Source organism: Halichoerus grypus, chromosome 10 (genome assembly GCF_964656455.1).
Source record: "Halichoerus grypus chromosome 10, mHalGry1.hap1.1, whole genome shotgun sequence".
Classification (NCBI taxonomy): domain Eukaryota; kingdom Metazoa; phylum Chordata; class Mammalia; order Carnivora; family Phocidae; genus Halichoerus; species Halichoerus grypus.
This window is the reverse complement of record NC_135721.1, coordinates 88,671,078-88,693,138: the sequence shown is the minus strand read 5'-3', so window position 1 is coordinate 88,693,138 and position 22,061 is coordinate 88,671,078. Positions and strand designations below refer to the sequence as shown.

The 22,061-nt window shown below is 41.2% G+C and overlaps 1 protein-coding gene across 2 annotated transcripts in view; it reads right to left on the bottom strand.

Annotated features, from left to right (window-relative positions):
* AFF3 (ALF transcription elongation factor 3) overlaps positions 1-22,061 on the bottom strand; it is a 520,060-nt gene that overhangs the window by 265,595 nt on the left and 232,404 nt on the right. For both annotated transcript variants that reach the window (XM_078056810.1, XM_078056811.1), the window contains exon 7: positions 10,850-10,897. In XM_078056810.1, coding sequence (XP_077912936.1) covers positions 10,850-10,897 — 48 coding nt within the window. The remainder of the gene's footprint in view (positions 1-10,849; positions 10,898-22,061) is intronic.

Below are 22,061 nucleotides of genomic sequence, written 5' to 3'. Positions count from 1 at the left end.
AAATTATGGGCTGTGTGGATAGCTTCCCAAATCAGAACAAAATAAGATGCCTGTAAGTATGGGAGCATGTTCTAAAAGTTATGCAAAATGTCTGAGTTCCAACCCCTACATTTAAAAAACACTTACACTGCATTGAATCCAACCAACATAAAAACAAAGGAATTGCACCACTACAAATCACATTTCTCAGAACTATAGGACAACATATAAATGAAATGGAAAGGGGAATGGAGGTTTCTAAGTTTTTTCAGGTTATGCTGATTTAAATAATTATGAATATAAGGACTACAGAAAATGTAGATTAATATCTAGATAGATGGTCTAATTTTTCAAGGCCCTTATCTCTTTAATCTGCAAATTATCATCTTCTATTTAAGAAATTATTTTCAACTTTCCTATGTGGACACAAATTTGTAGCAAATTTGTAATTTCACACCCCTCAGAGTTTGAAAAGGTAACAGAAAACACTGTGTGTGGTTTTAATGATAATAAATACAATTTTTAAATGTATGTCTTGAGCTGATCGCTTTTGGGTGGATGTGTTTTAATTGTTCTAAGAACTGCTTTCCACAGAGCATATTAGCAGCGGAAAGAGCTTTGACTTCCAGCCCTTGATGCTATGAGCAGCAAAATGGTAATTAACCAAATTATCCCTGTAAATTTATTATCTTGATTTCTTCAACTTGTACATTACACTCATTATCTATCAAAATGAAAAACTCCATCTCCTGAAAGATAATCAGAACACAAGTGGCAGATAGAAAGGTCTGAGCTCTCCTGACGTGTGAAACGCCAGCAAGAGCCGCTGGACTCCTTTTCACTTCCAACCCTCAGGAGTTAGGGGGTGAATTTTCTATCTCTCTTGCATTTGTGCTAATTGTAGGATGTGTCCTAATGCTCCCAGGTCACACAACAGTCTTGGATGTCCTTGGAGAGCTGATGTACTAGGGGGATAGCACCTCAACATTTTTTGTTGCAGTACTGGAAGGACAATAAAGTAGAGAGCAAGAACAGACATTGAGCAAAAGGTCAAAGTCATTCATTCATTATTCTCCATCCATTTATTCAGTATTTATTAAACATTCATTATGTGACAGTCATTTTGATAGTCCCTGGGGATAGATGGTAACAGCCTAATGTGGGCAACGAAGGACCATTATGACTCAATATAATAAGTGAAGTGATAAGAATAAAGGGTACCTTTCCTGGGGAATACAGAATAGGAGCATCTAACTCAGACCTGGGAATCAGGAAGGCTTCCTGCAGGGAGTGATCTCTCAAGGAAGGTTTGGAAATAGCAGAATTTGGGGTGAGGGGTAGACAGAGCATGAGGTAAGCCCAGAGGCAGAAGTGGAGTATAGAGTGTGAGGGGGACAGTGGGGAAAGATAAGGCTGGAACGCAATGCAGGGCTAGGACTTGTGTGGCTCTCCCAGACCACATCCAGGAATCTGACTCTGTCCTAAACCCAAGGGGAGCCACTGAAATGTTTTTAAAGCACACATGCTTTGGAAAGCTGATACCACCTACAATGGGGGAGCTGGCTAGAGGCAGTCAGTAGGCAGGTGGCCGGGGAGGAGGTCTCTGGAATAATCTAGGTGGGAAAGATGGTGGACTGAACAAGGAGGGTAGCACGGAGATGAAAAGAAGCAGACCTGTTTAAGTGAGATTCAGAAGACAGACTGACAGACTTGGTGTGGAACCGAATGTGACGAGTGTGAGGAGGAGAGCCCAATGGCTTGAGCAGCTAGGTGAATGAGGATAATCCATGCTGGAGGCAGAGCCAGCAGGGGTGTGAGATGGCATTAGGGTAAAGGTGTCCATGACACACATAAGTGGAGCAATTGGGGCCCTGGGTGGCTCAATCGGTTATGCGTCTGACTTTGGCTCAGGTCATGATCTCAGGGTCTTGGGATGGAGCCCCGTGTCAGGCGTTCTGCTCAGCAGGGAGACTGCTTCTCCCTCTTCCTCTGCCCTTCCCCCTGCTAGTGCTCTCTCTCTCTCTCTCAAAGTCTTTTTTAAAAAGTGGAGCCATTCGGGGCAGCTGGATAGATGAGCATGAAACTAAGGAAACAGCTGGGCTCGAGATAACATACTTGCCCCCTGCCCCATCATGGCACAAATGCCCCCAGAAGCTGGAGAAACTGTAGCCTCTAGAAGAAGAGAGCTGGGACAGAAGTCCGAGGAATCCCGGCACATCAGGGGTAGTTACAGGAAGAGAGGTGCATGGAGGAGCCCAAGAAGAAATGACCACCCAATGGGAATAAATCCAGGAGGGTGTGGTGAGAGAGGCTAAGGCTTGAGCATTTTGAGGTGGACAGTGCGGGCATCACATGGAATGCCCACCAGGGGATCATGCTGGGAACAGTCTCTGTGCTTAGCAAGAAGCCAGCGTGGAGCAGTGACACTGGTAAAAGTGGTTTCAGGGGAGCACGGGAGGAGGAACCGGACAGCAGGGGGTTGATGGGAAAGTGGAGGTGAAAGCACACGGGGACTCTGGCGGGGGGAGTCAACTGAGGAAGGGGAAAGAGCCCCAAGGAGTGCAGCACTGAAGATGCTCTCTTCTGAAGATGGAAAGCATGTGTACACATTTACCCTGAGGACACTACGAGAGATCTAGGCTGGAGGAGACCTGAGAGAGAGGGCACTCACCAGCTCCTGAGCTAGCTGCAGTCGTGCATGGGACTCCAACACACAGGCAGAGGGATCAGCCGGAAGTCAGGAAAGAGGGAAGGAGGGGTGCATGAGATTCAGGTAAGTTTCCAGGTCTGTCAGCGGTCGGAACACAAGAGGTCTGGCAAGACAGAATCTAGGCCTGTTTGGTTCACTGCTGTGCCCCCGGTGCCTAGGACAGAGCCTGGCACACTGGCCAAGGAAGCCAGCAGGCCAAGGTGCGCATGCTAATAGCATCTATCTCCTCAGCATCTGGGACAGTGAAGCTCCTGCTGAGGCAGGAAGGAGGTCCAGGTGTCAGAGGTGAGGAGCAAGGGGGATGGCTAGTGGCTAAGCCAGTTCAGCCTGGCTCTTGGGGATGAAAAAGTCTTTCTCTGTATAAATCACAGAAACATATACCATACACAGTACAGTATATTTGCAGTATTAGAATTTCATGGGGCAGCAATTAGGAAGAGTGTCTAAGGATTCCCTAGAAGGGGATAATGGGAAACAGCACAGGCCAGCTACCAAGATGATCCTGCCCTGAAACTGGGATTCAACATCAACAAGAGGTCACAACTGGCTGGACGCATAGAAGGGTCCATGATCCAGGCCTCAGAGCTGGCTGCTAGAGAAAAGGTTTCACTGCTCCATCCTGGAAGTCCTGGGGTAGACTCTGAAGGTAGACAAGAGACCAAGCACAATGGTGCCTTGCTAATGGGGTGGAGTGGAGGGCATTAACAGAGGACCCGCCTCAGAGGAAGGTAACGCTCACACATGGCCGTTCCAGCCATAGGCTGAAATTGGCAAGCTTTCTGGGGGAAAGATGGCCGTGCCCTTAGAGAATTTGATGCGGCAGAAACAGTGGTAAGAGGTCTTCAGTGATTTGTACTCAAGGACCCATTTGCAAGGACCAGCTGCCTGAGAGAATTTCTAGGTTAAAGAGAGAAGCAAAAAAAGGTAGGGTAGAGATGAAGAAGGTCACAGGGCCCTTTTTGCTAGAAATTTTCTGATACAAAGGTTACACACCGGGCCTGGGTGGCTCATTTGGTTGGGCGTCTGCCTTCGGCCCAGGTCATGATCCCAGGGTCCTGGGATCGAGTCCTGCATCGGGCTCCCTGCTCAGCGGGGAGTCTGCTTCTCCCTCTGCCTCTGCCTCTCTCTCTCTGTCTCTCATGAATAAATAAATAAAATGTTTTTTAAAAAAAAAAAAAAAAAAAAGGTTACACACCTGTATACAAACACAGTCTAAAAATACTTCGGCAAACAAGGAGGATCGTATTTGTCTGCACATGTTAAGTACTAATATCACTTCAGCAAATACTCTAATGTTGTTGTGCTTCTTAATTAGCACTCCAAAATATTCTTTATTAAGTGACTTAACATAACCATTCCATAAATAATTACCAGTTTTTATCTTTGGCACGGTTTTCAAAGTCCAGTGAGCACATATGCTTATATTATACTTAAGTATAGGAATAGGAAAGAGAAAATAAAATTGCATTCGTTCTGTTCGGTAAATTTAGCAAAGGACTTGAAGCAAGTCGAGTGGCCAGCAATATTAGCATTGAAGAGCTGCACTTAAGAGAACCCAAGATTAAAAATAAGTATTTCTTTGGGAATTTATACATTTGAAAGTATTATCAGATATTATACTCTCATGTGTATTGGTATTTTCTAGAAGTAAAATAAAAACCACACTGCAATCGTAAACTTCATTCATAGATAAAGATAAGAATCTGCATGCTTTGTTCTAGGTGATCCAAGCTTAAGCACTTATTTTTCTGAAAATGAGGCCTCACTGAAATACAAAGAAGCAGAAATCTGTGAGGGTGCTGTGAAAACCTGAGAGGCATGCATGGGTGACAAGTATAGTCCAATGGACCACATATGCACCGTCAGGCAGCAACTGTCTCTGCTTCTGTCCCACCCTCCTCCACTCTTGTGTTGCTAGGGGAGGACTCTGCAAGGCACCTTTCACAGGAGCACTGGCATCGAAAGGAATGCATCTCTATTTGCTTTCTTCCCCACATTCTCTCTCTTACTCATTCTATAAGCATCTGTCCCTTCTGCGTGTCTGGCAGGTGTTTTAAACCATGGCATAAATCTACTACTTTCTGAGTTACATTCAATCTCTTATTTCTTTGTTCTGTTGATGCCCCTTGTAAGGCAAGAGCAACAGAAAACTTACAAAATGACGTATTTTTAATCCCTCGGTCCTTTAATGTAATGCTAAGCTTCACCAAGTATCCTCATGAGAAACTGTGAAACTGGGTCTTTGACCTTGCCTAAAGCTCAGCCCTTCATGCATCCTGGCTGGCTGACACACCTCCCGTGTGTATCTCCAAGTCTTTACTAGCCTGGCTACGGTAGGAGGCACATAGCGCCAGGAGCTTCCATGACATCCAGTGGCATTTAGGTTTTGTGAACAGGCCATTTGTGTATCTCCTCTTTTCTTTCAGTCAGCACCTTCAGAGTAAAATAGTGACCAACACCCATGAAAAGATATCAACTGAGGTATCAGAATTCACCCTTGACTGTTAGGGCAGAAAGTACATTCCCATGGACCTTTAGCTACATGGGCTGCTAACATTCCTTTGGTCTTCTATCCCCATGGTTCTGTAAATGCCTTTGTAATTTCTAATGGTATGCATCAGAATGAGACAGGCAAACAAAGAAAGGCAAAGCCATTCGTGCCGGAGCTTCCAGACCTCTGGGGTTCCTTTGGCTATCACCCTCAAAGTCTCTGGGCTCAGAACAGATTCTGAATTAGAGTGGTCTCTTGCCCCACTGCTGTTAGAAATCGAACAGTTCTGGAGGGATCACAAAGTCTACAGAGTGTAGCCAAATGGCCCTGGAATGTAGGAGCAGGCCATTGGATACCCCTCACAGGCATGAAGATGCCCTTGGCAAGCAGAGATGGAGACATTTAAGTAGGGCTTTTGGTTTCAGCCAAAAGGACTAGCATAATAACATCTCTTAAAAATGCATCTATGGTTGTAAAATAAGATATACATTGTGGTATTTCTGTTTCTATCCATTCAGATGACCAAATGCAGAAAGAGAAATGAAAACAAAACACTACCAGCCAATAGTTCATCTTGGGCAAGACTCGTAGGTTTTGTCTGGTGAATTTCTCTAGGCCTACATTAGGTTTACCCTTGCTCTGATTTTATTTCACTGCAGCAAGTAATGGGATGTATTAATGGAGCTCCTCTGCAGCTCAACCTGGATTGATTTTGCCATTTGTGGGCTTCATTTTGTCACTAATAAAATCTTTACTGTTTGAAACAAATGAAATAATTGATAAAGGAAAGAGCATGAGCTCAAAAAAGCCTGTCTGGTCTGAAGCAGGGGAGATTTGACTGAGGTCCATCTCTGTAAATGACCCGAACAGGTCACTTAAAACAAGTTGTCTCTTTGTTCTCTATAGGCTGGCCAACATATTTTCATTTGGGTTAAGGAGCATGTAGACATTTAAGCACAAGGTTTGTCTTGGCCCACCATGAGGGTCAGAACATGTGAGGGGACCATAATAATGTGCACTTCACATGATGGTGCTTTAAATGCTCTCCTTACTCACAGACCGCCCAGAATCCAAACCGAAAATCTTGTCCAGCAGGCTCCTTATCTAGGAGTATCTAGAAACGGAGTTCCTTTATTTGCTGGAAGTCTGTTCAATTGTAGTGTCAGGAAACTGATTTGGGCCCCCAGAATTTAAACAAGTACCAGTTACCCCCTTCCTATCAACAGAAATCCAACTCTATGTAAATATTCACTATAAATATCACATAGGAAATTGGAATTAAATTAGTGACTAAAGGTAAAAACCAAGAAAATAATCTGCTCAGATGTTACCCTGAAATTGTCTCTAACTTCATCCTTTAAGTCCAAACCAGAATCTCCAACACTGGTCTCTTATTAGGAAGGCTCACTACGCTATGAGCAGTGCCCCTCAACACCTGCCATCTAAAGCTGTCTTGCATAAAATTTGTGCATCCTAGATTCTAGCCCTACACAACCCCATTAAGTTGTAAACGGATTTTATTTGCTGAACAAATGTTAATGCCATTCTACGTTAATGGATAATGCTACGAAAAGCACCTAAGTATTACAGCACTGGAACCTTTAAGAATGAAATATAGTATAACTTACAAAACTGTCTGTTACAAACATATGTCAGCCATGAGGGCTCCTAATTGCCCATCTTCATAGAACTTGGTTATAATTTCTCCCTCGGTTAACTGAATTTTGCAATAATACACAGATTTATTAGGTCCCAGGATTAGAATTCTCTGAGTAAGAGTAAAAAATAATTACACTTTAGAATATAATGTAATATTCAAATGACTTGAAAACAGTCACCTCAGCAAAAATAAGAGAGGGGAGAGGAAAAAGAAGTTTAAAGATGAGGTTGATAACATTGGCCATAAAACCTCTGTGAGTTCAAGTGCACAAATGCATGATCTGGCACTTCCGAATCATAAACATGTGGAAATGGGAAACCTCCCTTTCACGGCAAAATGCCTGAGTGGTTTCATTATTGAGCCAGGGGAATTTCTTCATTTAATAAGAAAGCTCAGTAGAGAAGATAGAGAGGGTGCTGGTGCCAGACGGTGCTCGTTAAAATCCCAGCTCTACCACTTTCTAGTTGCGTGACCTTGGGCAAGCTGTGTTTAGATTTCTGTGTCTGTAAAATGGGGATGTTAACAGTCCCTGCCTCATGGGGCATCTGTGATGGCTAAAGGAGCTAATACATGCAAGAAACTGAGAACAGTACCTCATCCGTAATAAGCGTCCCATAAATTCCATAAAATGTGTTCCATCATTTGGTACTTGTTCTTATCAACAGGGTTGTTTGCAAATGGAGAGGCCCTGGATGGAAACCGTGGCCTCTCCTCACAAAAGGTCTCTCGACTCCCTGACTTCATATTCTCAGTCTTCTCTTGTCTGGATGCTGCTCCTTCTACTGCACAGAAACAGCACTCAATAAAGTCACTGATGAGCTTTTTGTTGTCCAGTCCATGGAGTGGTTTTCAATCCTCGTCTCTCTTGTACTCTCAGAAGTCCTGTGCACTGTTGAGCTTGAAACTCTCTTTCCCTGGGTTCTGGGACCTTCCATGGCCACCATTATCCCTCAACTTCCCGAGTCACACCCTCTCCCTTTCATTTGCTAGTGGATCCTACTCTCCTTGGCCCTTAAATGTTGGAATTTTGGCTCTCATTGCTTCTCTTGTCTCTCTCCAGGCAAGTTTACCCATTTCTATGGTTTTATTACCAACATGCTAATTAGTCCAAAACATTGTCCTTTCTGGGTCCCTAACTAGCCAAACCCTTCCTGTTCCTCTGCCTGCAGCCTCAATATTCTTCTTCTTAGGTCAGTTTCCTATTCGTCCTCCAACTATTAGTCCAAATATTGCTTCCTCAGGAAAGCTGTTCTTGACCTAAAATGAGGTCATGTGCCCTATGGTGGGCTCTCATGGAACCCTGAGTGCTTATCACAATTAACATTAGACATTTATTTACAAGATTAAAAATAAAACTTAGTATCTATATCCTCCAGCACATGGTTGGTTTCAAGAGGGTCATGTCTGCTTGGCCCACTATTATTTTCCCAGTACCTCCCACATGGAAAGGGCATGCTAACACTTGTTAAGTGAATATCTCAATTTTCATTATTTTAAGGCACTTTCATGACCTGCTCATTCTCCACGATAAGAGAGAGTCATGACTTTTGTGTGATGGCTCCATGTAACGAGTACCTTGGTGACCTTGACCACATCAGGTTTACCTGAGCTGATCACAAGGGGAGAGAAAGTGATAAGGAAAACTAGGCCCCACAAAGACTATCCATGGGAAGGAACCCAGTGCTAAAAAGGCCAGTAAGTCATGTCTACGATTTAGAGCAAATGGAATCTGTTTGTGAGTTATCACAATGATATTCTTCATTTTCCCTTAGAGGATTCCTTCACTCAATCACTCATTCATTTATTCATTCTACAAAGTCGTGATTCTCAGTTCCAGACATCAGGGCCACAGTATGGGAGGAAGCCCAACATGTGGCAGATACACAATAAATACCACAGGCTGTAATGGAGAAGGAGCCCCATGCTTGTGTTTGGAGGAGAGGACGTGCTTAGGACAAGAGAGGAAGACAACCCTGGAGAATGACTGGTGTGTGCGAGGCAGGGGACAACCAGGAAAACATTCTGGGCAAAACTGGGAACACGGACATGATTCTCTAGGACCTCCCTCAGTACCAACTACTACTACTAACACGTCAGGCTGACAGGTGAGGGCAGGGAAAAGGCCCACCTGGACACCACCATCACCTCTGTTTCCTCTGAGTCTATACCATTTCCCATTCTGGACCACTCCTCATGGGCTCTGGGAAGACCAGAATTTGGAGAGGGCTCAGCTGTCTTCTGATGAAATCATCATCTCCGTTGCCCTGAACCTTGCATGTGCTTCCAAATCAATTATCTGCTTGGTCCAGCCTTTCCCTTTTGTTCCGTGCCTGATTCAAAGTGGGCCATGGTAGCGGCAGCACAGTGGAATATTAGGGTCAGTATTGGGAAGTAGAAGTGGGACCATGGGGCATAAGGCTTTCATCGGCTCTCTTGAGAAAAAAAATAATGCTTTAAATTCTTGACTGCAGCATTCAGTTGTATTTTAGGTGAATTTTATATTACCTCCACTATATCCTTTTGCTGTGTGAATTGCTCAAGCCCTTATTCAAACTTCAGGCTCTGCCTGGAGTGCGGAAAAGAAAGGTCAAATGACAGGTTTTTACCACATCCTCAGAAAAGAGAAGAAAGGATAAGAACGGGTAGGATTTTATAAATTGGGAAACCAAAGAGGGATTGCTATGTTTTGGTATTACCATTTTGCTGACATAAACACCATAACCAATCAAAGGAAGAAGGCTTAAACACTGAATATTTGGACTCCAAACATGAAAGTATGTCAAAAGAGAAACAGGAAAAGTATATTAGCACTTTACACTATTTGTTGTTTACTCTGAAACAAAGCCTCAGGTTAGAGATAATACAGATATAAAATACAATATGTGTTTTATTTAACATATATTAAATGCCAAAAATGAAGCTACCCATTTTGACAACTGTTTTCCATATAAATCTCTGCCAGAAAAACAAAAATCATTATGAACTCAACAGATCAAATTTCAATTTCTTATTTTGGTCAACTTGAGAGTTAAAGATTTATTTATGAAATAATGCTTTCCAGGAAGCCAAAAAAAAAAAAAAAAAAAAAAAAACCCTGCCTCTGAAAACAATTTGATGATTAATGCAAATTTTAAAACCAAATAATTATATTACTGTCATTCACTGGCAATTCAAGAAAGAGTGTGTAGGATGTCCAAAAGTTAGAAACATATTAAAATAAAGGTTTTTTCTTTATAGGGAATTGCCATCCCATCTGGTCTAATTTGTCTTGGTGTTTTGCCCAGCATAATATCAGCTCTCTGAGAATGTAAATTATTAGGTTACTCCCCTGAAAAAATATGAGTGAAGAAAAAATATGGGTTGAAGATGACATCCTGATTATAAGTTTGAATACTCAGGAAAACACTAATATGACAGAAGAGCCCAACCTCAGTAAATCTGGGTGTGAAACTGGTTCACGGAGGGTAGCTACTAGAGATGATGAGGAGGAAAAAGACAGTCTTACAGGGAGTAACAGGCAACACAATAAGATGCAAAACAATATGGAAATAAATTTTCAGACACTGAGTATTACCTCTTTGTCAGAGTGCTTCTGATTCCAATTAAGTTTAGGAGAAAAATAACAAGGCAACCCTTGCCTGACTGGAAAGTATAGACTATTAAAGGATGCTTCTAAATAGGAGGGTGATAAATGGAGGCATCTAAATGTGTGCACAACGATATTTTTCATCTCAACTCTGTTCTTCTGTCTCCCAGCTGATCACTTTAATACAGTGTCACCTCAGCCCGTACAAAGGCTTCAGGTTGATGGGTAACTCCTAGATTTTGAAAAGAAGCCATGTTTTTGTAAAGTGGCATTTAGGCAACTTCCATGATTGCCCTCAGAAAAGGTAAGCATCAAACAGGAAACAGACAATAGGCGCCTTTGACAATATAGCCACGTGCCTCCTTCTATTTGGAATCTACGTCCAATCAGTTGGTAAGATTTGTAAAAACAAAATGTCCTTACCCGAATTATTTCTTCAACACAGCTGTTTGTATCTCCAGATCTACTCTCCTGAAAGCAAAGGAAAAAAGAATTAAGTCTGATAGCATAGATTTATGGTTACAAAGAAAAGGGGACACATAAGCTTCTAAACCTGAGTTTGGTCGGGGGATGCCTGACGTGGGACTTAGTGATGAGCTCCTTTCCTTAATGAGGTAGCCTGAGTCACAGCTATGACTGCTCCCCTCCCCCTGCAGCACAGCAGACGGCAAGCCAGGAGCACCGCACACACCTGCAGTTCAGCTCTGGGCCCTCCAATCGCGCCCCTGCTAAGCAGCGCAGGCGCCTAGGAGGACAGCGGCCAACTGGCAGGTGTGAGCTCTCTGTTCCCCCTGGGCTCCATCACCATGTGGAAATGTGGCCTCCGTTGCCAAAGTGGAACCAGTTCACCCACCAAACCGTGCAATGGCTTGGCCGAGTACAATGGTTGTGAAGGCTTAAGTAAAAGTCTGTCCCCACTTTTTAAGTAAAAGTCTGGTAGTTCCACCATCCTCAAAGCCCAGATTTACTGGTTTGATGAGCCGAAAACTGAAAGACCAAAAGGAGAAACATCCTCTCAACAGCCGCACAGCATGCTGGGTGTCACACTCCAGAGCCACTTGTTCTGTGACCCACACTGCCCTGTGCTGTGGAGATGTTAAGGGCTCTGAGGAATGGTGGCTTCGGGTCACAGTCGACACTGGGGAGCACTTTCAGTTCCAGAGATTCTGTGTGGTTACTGCTGGTTCCACAGCTCAGAGCGCAGGAAGTGGTATGGTGGGGACATGAAAGCAGCGTCTGCTGGTAGACGTGCCCGCTGTGGTCTGAGGGAGATACGTCCCCTGGCCTTTTACTTCAGTGACGTTGGCCACAACTCAGCATGACATTCGAGAATGAGGCTGTATTCACAATCTTCTCCAAGCCCATTCTCCCATCCTCTTCACAGTTCTCTCTCCACCAGGGAAGCAAATCTGCCCCTTTCCGTGTTTCCTGGATAATTCCAAGTCACCCCACAGACCACAGGTCAATCATGGCTTCCTCAGAGCAGCCGTCCCTAAGCCTGGAGTTCTCATCCTCGGGAGCATTTACTTCTTCTTCAGAGTACTCACTACATTCAGTACTTAACTCTTTAATGCTATCTCCTCCCTCTAGAACATATGCTCCACAAATTTAGGGGCTCTGTGTCTTTCAGCGGTGCCTCACAGTCCTGAGTGTGTGCAGTAAATGTTTGCTAGTGGACACTGTATGAAGAAATGAGAGAACCTCCTTCCTATGGTCTCCTGTGAGGACTACCACAATCAGCTTCAGGACTTTGGAATATTGCAAAGGCTCTACTGAAGAAGACACCTTTGCACCCTCCCCACCCTCTTTGCCTGGTGGAAGAGCATTCTGTTTGAAATAGTCTACTCTTCACACTGGGTAAGGGGCCAGGGTGTATGAAGGTATGTGAAGTCTGAAAAGGTCCCACACATGATTGAGAAAATTTGTCCAAGTCCCCTGAGGCCCAGAAAGTTTACATGACTCACCCTGCGCCACATAAGAGCAGTGCCTGGACCAGAACACAGGACTCCTGACCCTCAGTCATGCACATTTTCACTTCCAGAAGCTTCCCCCAACCCCAAAGCTGTGCTTTAAATATATCTAATCCCTTAGCAAACCTGAGCTCATTTGTCAAAGGTACAAGGTTTATATGGTTTAGGAACTTCTCATGTGTGTGGTAAAATACACATAATACGAAATTTGCCATTTTAACCGTTTTAAAATGCATAATTTACTGGCACTGAATACAGTCACAGTGCCACCAGTATCTAGTTCTGGAAGTTTTTCATCACCCTGAATGAAGTTCCCATGCCCCTTGAGCAGGAACTTCCCATTCTTCTCTCTCCTGAGCCCCTAGTAACCACTAATCTACTTTCCATCTCTATGGATCTTTCTATTCTGCACATTCCATGTAAATGGAATCATACAATATGTGGCCTTTTATGTCTGGCTAGCTGGTTTCACTTAGGATAATGTTTTCAAGGTTCCTCCATGTTATAGCATGTATCATATTTCATTCCTTTTTATGACCAAATAATATTCCACTGTGTGGATATACCACATTTTTTTTTATCCATTCATTAGCTGATGGACATTTTGATACTTCCACTTTGGCTGTCATGATAGTACTTCTATAAACATCCATATACAAGTTTTTGTTTGAACGCCTGCTTTCAGTTCTTTGGGGTATATAATTAGGAGTTGAATTAGTGGGTCATATGGCAATTTCTATGCTTAGCTTTGTTGAGGAATTGCCAAACTGTTTTCCACCCTGGCTGTACTGTTTTACATTCCATCAGCAAGGTTCTAATTTCTCCATATCCTCACAGACACTTGTTATTTTTGGTTTTGCATTGTTTTGTTTTTGATAGTAGCCATCCTACTGGTGTAAAAATGGTATCTCATTATGGTTTTGCTATGCATTTTCCTAATGACTTTTGATGTTGAGCATCTTTACATGTGTATGTTGGTCATTTGCATATCTTCTTTGGAAAAATGTCCTTTGCCCACTTTTTAATTGGGTTTTTGTCTTTTTTATGTTTGTTGTAAGAGTTCTTTATATATTATGAGCCCTAGACCCTTATTAGATAAATGATTTGCACATATTTTCTTGCATTCTGTGGGCTGTATATTCACTTTCTTGGTAGTTCATGGATGTACAAAATTTTTAATTTTGATGAAGTCCACTTTATTTTTTTCTTTGTTCCTTTGCTTTTGGTGTCATATCTAAGAAACCACTGCTAAATCCAAAGTTCTGAGAGATGTGTTCGTGTTCTCTTTTACTACTTTACAGCTTTTTATTAGTTTTTCTATTTAGGTCTTTAATCCATTAGTTTGAGAATTTTTAGGTAAAGTGTATTTCCTTATTATCTGGTAAGTTTTAGTTAAGATAGGAACATTATCTTTGTATAAATTACTCCATGTTGGTCTCATCACTAAAGATTAATAACAAAATGTTTAAGGCACAGCTGTTGCTCAAGGTACCTGAATACAATATACATGTCTATCCTTATATATCAAGAAAAATAGTGTTAAACAGTATGACAGGATTAGGAGACCCAAACGCTTTTACTAATATTTCATTACTCTTTCCTACATCCATCCCTCCTATTTCCCCAAAAGTTCCAGTTTGGTGACACACATGTCATAAACCCTTCCTCCCATCCCCTCGTGCCTTATTTCAGGACTGCTCTAGAAACTCCACCATTCCTTTTTTTTTTTAAGAGAGCAAGAGGGGTGGAGGTCAGGGCAGAGGGAAAAGGAGAAAGAGAATCTTAAGCAGGCTCTGAGCCCAGCGTGGAGCCTGACACAGGCTTGATCTCACGAACCTGAGATTATGACCTGAGCTTAAATCAAGAGTCAGATGCTTAACCAAGTGAGCCATCCAGGTGCCCCTGGAAACTTCAGTATTCTAACACTCTAATCAAACTGGATCAGAGAGCTCTTTTTGGAACTTGCCCCAAACTTACTTCCTTTCCAGGGCAGCCTGAGGCAATCATCACAAAGGCTATATGGTAAAGTCTCGGTCAGGTTCAGGCCAGGGCTCAATGGTGTTTAGAACCATCTCCTTTGGAGTTCAGTGGTGGGGATGAGTGGTCTCAATTGGAAAACATGTCTTCAAACTCACAACCACTTCTCTTACCCTACTTCCAAGTCCCAGTTCTTCCCTACCATATAACATACTGGCTGAGCAAATGCTGAGTTCTCATGTACTTTCTATTTTCCACCTTTAAAACAGTCAATCAAGAAAAACTTTACTTCATGTTCACCTGGTAGACTCACTCATGTACACAACATACTAAAAAGATTCTTCAAATTGAACTTTGGGTTTGATTCCTTAAAGCTATATTTCCCCTGACTACCATACTTTAATTTCATTTGAAGGGATTTATATAAATGACAGGTTGCTCTTATGAATATCTCTCCCTATCATCCTATAAATTTCCACTATCCTACTCTGAAAAAGGGAATCCATTGAGAGAGACATATGGCAATAGATACCTATTTAAATACTTCCCTTATCACTGTAGATGAAGTATGTAAGATTATTACATTGGATCATGTCAATGCCTGCTCCAACCATGAGTTTTGATGGTCTGGACAGACATCAGGTCATTCCCTACTGGGAGAGACCCTTATAAACCCGAGAGAGTGTCAGACTTCTAATAACAGTCTCAGGAAGCCCTGGCCTTACATTACAGTATGGAGAGTCTTTGGGCCTTCTCTGGAACATTTCTTACTCCTGGGCACACCTAAGGACCTAAGAAGGGTACCATGTTGAATCTGAATCTCCAGGACCCCATTTGGATTGAAGTGGGTCCATGAGACACAGTATTATAGAAAGTTTGAATTGGAAGGAACCTAAGAGCTCATTTTAGGCCCACTCAATGACTTTAACAGATGGAGAAATTGTGGCCCAGAGAAGTGAAAGACTTTTCCAAAATCAGTCTGGCAGCAAGAGGCAGTCAAGATAGAACCCACACCCATTTATTCAACACCAGTTCAGTGAATTTTCTGCTATATCATGTTGTCTCTCTAAGGCCAACCCTTAGAACTGGCTCAACTTGAGGTCACTGTCATGCTTGAAGTACGGATATAGAAGAATCTGGAGAGTATTTGGGTAAATTTCCACGCTGCAAATCATCCAACACTTAGTCACCCATGTGTCTTACTAACCTCCAACATCACATGCATAGACAAAAGGGGGAAGAGATAGGAGAGGAAGCGGAAAGGGTTAAACCCACCATTCCTCCTGTGACATTAACAGATTAGAGACAAGGATGTGTGTTCCCTGAAACTGGAAGACAGAATCCCACCTCTTCTTTTCCAAATACACAAAAGGGGGTAGGCAGGTAGGATTGGAGTGGGCAAGGGGTGAGGGCTGGGGGAGACTGGAGGGCCTTTCACCTTCTTGAGATCTTTCTCAAATCTGCTTTTAGCCACAGTTGTGTGCTTTGATTAAATTTACCTTTTTAAAACTTTCAATGTTTATGAACAAGATTAAAACATGCATATAATTTACATCTCTAAATTTGTGTTTATATTTTTCACAATAAAGTTATTGCTTTCCCTGGAAAGGTACCCCCTGAGAAGGAGGACTGCACAATGCAAATTTTAATTACTCTCTATTTTTTTTGAGGGTTTGTAGCTATTGTTTCATGCTGAGTTGCTGAGCCGTTGCTCTGTATTTACTCCGACTTTGATGAACCCACCCCATTTCCTATCATTACATTTTGAAATCTGTCATAACAGTCTCACCTCATTGAACCTCCAACTAAACTTCAATTAAAAGCTAGCAACCCCAGCTGATTCTCCTGCTCTGCAGCCTTGTCTATCACGTTCCTTTTTCACAGAACTGCTTCCCCCAAATCCTACCACTTAAAAATACACACTACACTCTGCCAGGGAAATGTAAGGAGCTAAGCTGTGGGAAAGTAGAGCTGGAGAAATAGCCAGGAGCATCCTATCACTGAGAGCAGAAGTCCCTAATTACCATGCCAAGCACAGAGCCCTGGAAAAAGCAAGCAAGGCTTAAGGAGAAAAGGCTCCATCAAATCAGTGGGAAATGGCATTTCACTGCATAGATGAAGCCGTACACGTCCTATTTTCAAAAATAGTTTAACTCTTCATCAGACACACTTACGGCGGAACTTTCATTCTAAAATAATGCTACTCTACAGTCACAATGCCTTTGTTTGTCTGCAAGCACTCAAAAGGCCCTCAAGCATTTAGAAATTGTTTATCACATGCACACTCTTCAATACTTCTACAGAAGTATTTTTGAATAAGTCTTACTATTCTTGGTTTACAGAAAAACCGAGTTATGAAGACATTAGGTGCGCCATCAAAGCCGCCAAAGCAGTGGGTGAGGATGTAACTGTAATTCTACGTGCAGCCCATCCACTGGCTGTATCCCCAGCCTCACCTGAGGCCAGTGTCACCTACGGACAGGGAGGCAGCTGGCCAGTTCTCTCTCTCGAATTCAGCCTGTCTTATACCCAACCCAACATCTCCCCTTTTGAGGGCTACGTTCTGTTCCCAACCACCCAAGCTGAAAACCTGCTTCATCCCTCCTCAGTCCCCTCTTATCTCCTGAATCTGCTCAGCAAAATGGTGCATCTTTTTGCTCTGCCGCTCACATCCACCCCTTTCTCTCTGATTCTACTGTTACACTATCATCGAGACATTTATACACCGAGAGGAAAAATAAGCAAAAAGAATAATAAGAAAAGAAAGATGTACAAAGATAATATCATAAAAATGCAAACAAAATGATGACAGGTGGTGGCAATATTAATATCAACTAAAAGACAGTTCATAACAACAACAACAACAAATTAGAGCGCAAAATACAGAATGAGGAAAAAATAGTCCAGGCATTAATAGAGCATCAAAATAAGGTATGCTAGGAGAAAGGCAGAGACATAGAATTATTATGGTTGGAAATGTTTAATCTGCCTGTATTGTTCCTAATAGAAGAAGGATGTCACACCGTCCTCTGTATAAGGAGATAGAAACTTTGAAAAATTAAATAAAATGTAGAAGGCTAAATTGTTAGATATTATGAACTTAGGCAGGAACCCCAGCTTTTCAAGCACACATGAGATAGTTACCATGATGGCAGTCACTGCAGTAGTCATATACTGAGCTATAAGAGGGCTCAAAAAAATTCCAAGAGGGCACCTGGGTGGCTCAGTTGGTTAAGCGACTGCCTTCGGCTCAGGTCGTGATCCTGGAGTCCCGGGATCGAGTCCCGCATCGGGCTCCCTGCTCAGCAGGGAGTCTGCTTCTCCCTCTGACCCTCCTCCCTTTCATGCTCTCTGTCTCTCATTCTCTCTCTCTCAGATGAATAAATAAAATCTTTAAAAAAAAAAAAAATTAAAAAAAAAAATTCCAAGAAAGTAGTTGTTTTATAGCCCAGACTCTTTAACCACAAGTTATCCAAGTGATGGAGCTATAAATTAAACACTGTACAGACATAAAAATCTCCTAGAATTGTTGGAATAAAACAAATATCACACACTTACAAATAACTATAGTCCCAGAAAAGTAAAATTAAAATACCACAAAAGAACAGTATGGGATACCCCAAAATGTTCTTAAAGAAAAAATTCACACACTAAAAAATTTAATTATTCTTTAAAAGAAAGTTTAGGGGCTAGGCAATCAATTAAAAATTTAAAATCAAAAGAGATACAAAAGGGAGGAAATAACACATAGGGAAAACCAATGAAATATTTATAACATGAAAAATCAATAGAGTTTAAAAAGCCAAAATATAATTTCTTAAAAACAAAACACACCACCCAAAACAACAGAAAGTCACTTAAAAATCTGTTCAATAAAAAGAAAGCCCAAATAAACACAATTTGATATAAGAAGGGGATAAAATATATGGAAGGAATTATAAGAGGATATTGATATTAATATTAAAAAAGAACACAATACTAAGAAATGAAAAATTTTGATGAAATTGGCAACTTTCTGAAAAACAAAACAAAACAATGCACTTAAGAAATAAAGAAGAGATTGTACCCATAACCCTGAGAGTGCAGACTACATTAAATTTAAAATGATCTTCAAATATGGCTTCAAGTCAGATAGTTTTAGAGTGAAGCATTTCAAACTTTCAAGGGACTCTAATTCCATATATTTTCTCTTCCAGAGTAGACAGTAATGGAAAGCTATGAGTGATTTTATTAAATTAGCATAAAAACCTAACATAAGAGAATAATCAATATCTCTTATGAAGATAAATATAAAATCCTCAACAGATTATTAGTAAATATAATTCAATAAAATATCACAATAATTAGTGGGATTCATCCTAGGGAATACAAAATGGTTTAATATTTAATATTAGGGTGCTTTTAAAGTACTGTATCACTAAGGAAAATATGTAAAACTGGGATCATCTCAGCTTATAGATGTTTGGTCATATACCTAGAAAAATCCAAAAGACTCTACTGTGAGTCTTTTTTTTTTTTAAAGATTTATATTTACTTATTTAACAGAGATAGAGAGAGAGCACAAGTAGGCAGAGCAGCAGACAGAGGGAGAGGGAGAAGCAGGCTTCCCGCCGAGCAGGGAGCCCGATGCAGGGCTCGATCCCAGGACCCCGGGATCATGACCTGAGCCGAAGGCAGACGCTTAACCAACTGAGCCACCCAGGTGCCCCTCTACTGTGAGTCTTATTAAAAAGGGAGATTAAAAAGTGCTGGATATAAACTAAAGCATCAAAGGTCCATAGCTCTTCTGTGTAGCAGCAATAAAGCATTTAAAAATATGAAAAAAATCCCACCCACAATATCAAGAAAAATAAGTGAGGAAGAACCTTCACAAGAAATGTTTAAGACCTATAAGAAAAATCTTCAGAATTCTATTGAAAACTACAAAAAACAAACAAACAAAAACCTGAAAGGGACTAAGCTAGACTTCTCAACTCTAATATATATTACAAAGCCAAATAAATGTATCAAGAGAAACAAACCACAAACTGCATTAACTTAAAAAAAAAACTGAGATGAAAGTCACATTACAGAAAATCAACCACATTAAGTAAGTATACAATTCAGTGGCATTTAGTACATTTAGTGCACAATGTTGTAAATCACGATCACCTCTAATTCCAAAACATCTCTATCATTTCAAAGTAAAATGTTGTACCTACTAAGCAGTTTCTCCCCATTCCCGTTCACTTTTTAAATATGATTTTATCGTATTAACAAATATTTTACTGAACTGAAAAGAACAGAATGAGAAAACCATTGACAAGTATCATTTACTTATATGAGTAGATTTTACAGTGGAAATGGTATCTCTCATTTATGTGTTTATGACCAGTTCCTAGCAGAATACTTGGCACAGCGTCACAGGCGCCTGTGATGTTTGTTGAATGAATAAATAAATAAGAGGCCAATATATTTTTAAAAAGAGACTCTTTTAAAAATTAAAGTCTTGCACTTTGTAAATAATATGGCTGGTCATCTACATTACAAAGGAATGTCTTTGCTTTACCTCTCCCATCCCTCCCAAATAAATCACCAGAGTTATTTTAAAGACAAATTCTTAGGACAACAACATGTATTTGCTTCATTAAAATTAAGCTTATACACATTACTGCAAAAGCCCTTAGCAAGTTATGTGACTTCCCTAATCTCCATATTGGTACTTGTAAATTAGAGAACAAGTATTAGCCTGCTATCAACAGACAGTATTATTAAAGAGTTAATAATCGATTTTCTATCAGATTCTTAGTCATAGGACAAGATCTTTCAATTATGTTATTATTTTTATAATGAAAATTAGTGACTTCAATCAGAGCTTGTAGTTAAAAGTGCATTTGGTTTTCAGAAAGTTAAGTGGTCTGTCAGTGCACTGACCTTGTCAAAAATCTATTGATGGCATAAAGAGATTAGAACCAGAGACAGTGGTTTTACATCCTGATCACTGATTGATATTGAGTGCTTTTCCACAGGGTCATGTCTCGATAAAGTGCCTGAGTAGTGCATATCAGAGCCGCCTTCCACTGCCCTGTCAAAGCTGGGTAAAGAAACCACATAACAGTAATAGTGAACCCTGCCTTCCACCTGTAATCTGACATTGACAAGAACACTTCAAGACCTCTGTGTTCTCTCATCTAAAACTGTGCAGTCATTACTTTGAGTGAGAGGAAGACCACACAGGCTCGGGCGAGTGACAATGCTGACGTTATTAACCCTCACATGATAGGCACACTTCAGTGAGACTTGGGAAATGTACCACTTCCGTTTTAACATTTTCCCGAATCTCGTCCTGCACCCCATCTATATAATCTAATAACAAATCATGTGTTTTTTTTGTAGGTAGCAGAAGGCTCGCTGGCAAGCGCATCTCTATAACATATCCCCTTTTTTCCCCTTAATTGGTGGAAATGTAGAGGAAAAAACACATTTGAGGATCATTTATAGTTGGGAGCATGGTTTTCTTTTCCAATCATGAAATTCTGAACACAAAAGCTTGCAAGACGGAGACAGTAATCTGATGTGGCTGAAGAAATTTGCCACTTTAAGATACTTAGGGCTACTCTACCCTGTGTCCCACAGTAAGAGAGATGATCAATGCTCTTTCAGCCATGAAGCAAAATGATTGTTGTAAATGGCAGAAGTGGCACGATGTATTTAACAATATTCTGTTTGGCACTTTCTATTAACTTTCCTTACGTACTTGGATAAAAGAAATACAGGGCAGATTCACAAGTAACTCCTAATAGGTCATGTTTCTCCATAAATCTTTCTCCATTATCATCTCATCTTTTCACAAAGGTCTCAGGCCTGGCTGACCCCCAGAACACAGTTCATCCTGTCTGTGCCTGACATCAACTGTTTCTATGTATGCTCGCTGAGGAGATAGGCTATAAATAAAAGCTGAATGAAGAAATCCAGCTGAAAATGAGGCTGACCTGAGAGGTGGGAGCAAGCAGCACTGAAAAGCATGAGTGAGAAACTGGTATGTATTTCTATTGGCTGGTGAGGATTTTTTTTAATACTCAAAGTTTTATATTTTTTAGAAAAAATCCACCTACAATGCCATTCTTAAAGATTTTGTCCTTTTTTTTTTTTTTTTTTTTTACTTGTGCACATTTACAGCATTTTCATTTTGGACTCTGCTGATGTAGCTTTAACTGTTAGTCTTGGAAAATATTTACAGGCTATTGGGAGGAGACCTGTCATAATGGCAATGGATTTTATCTTTCCCCTTCTGCTCCTAGAAAATACTCAGTTCCTTCTGAGTATTTTCTCAGAAGGAGAAACCTGTATGTCTGCTCCAGTGTAAGACAGAGTGAGTTTGTTCACCTGTGGAACCCGGTGTACCTGGGGCTGAACCTGGGACATTAATCCATACATTTGCCCTTTCTGCTATCAAGGCAGGACTCAGAAGGTCCCTGGAAGTGCCTGCTTACACCTGAATTTCCATGTAAAACATCACCATTTAAAGCATCTTCTGGTGGTCCTTGCTGGGCAATTCAGGAAGAGAAGAGATATGTAATCTCCTGTGATCCTACCATAAAGATGGCAGAGCTGTTTTCTATCCCGATTCCAAAGCTTCTGCACAAAGCCCAATGAGAAGACAATCTCTCTCTACCTTCATACCCTCACTGGTATCACAAAACCCCTTG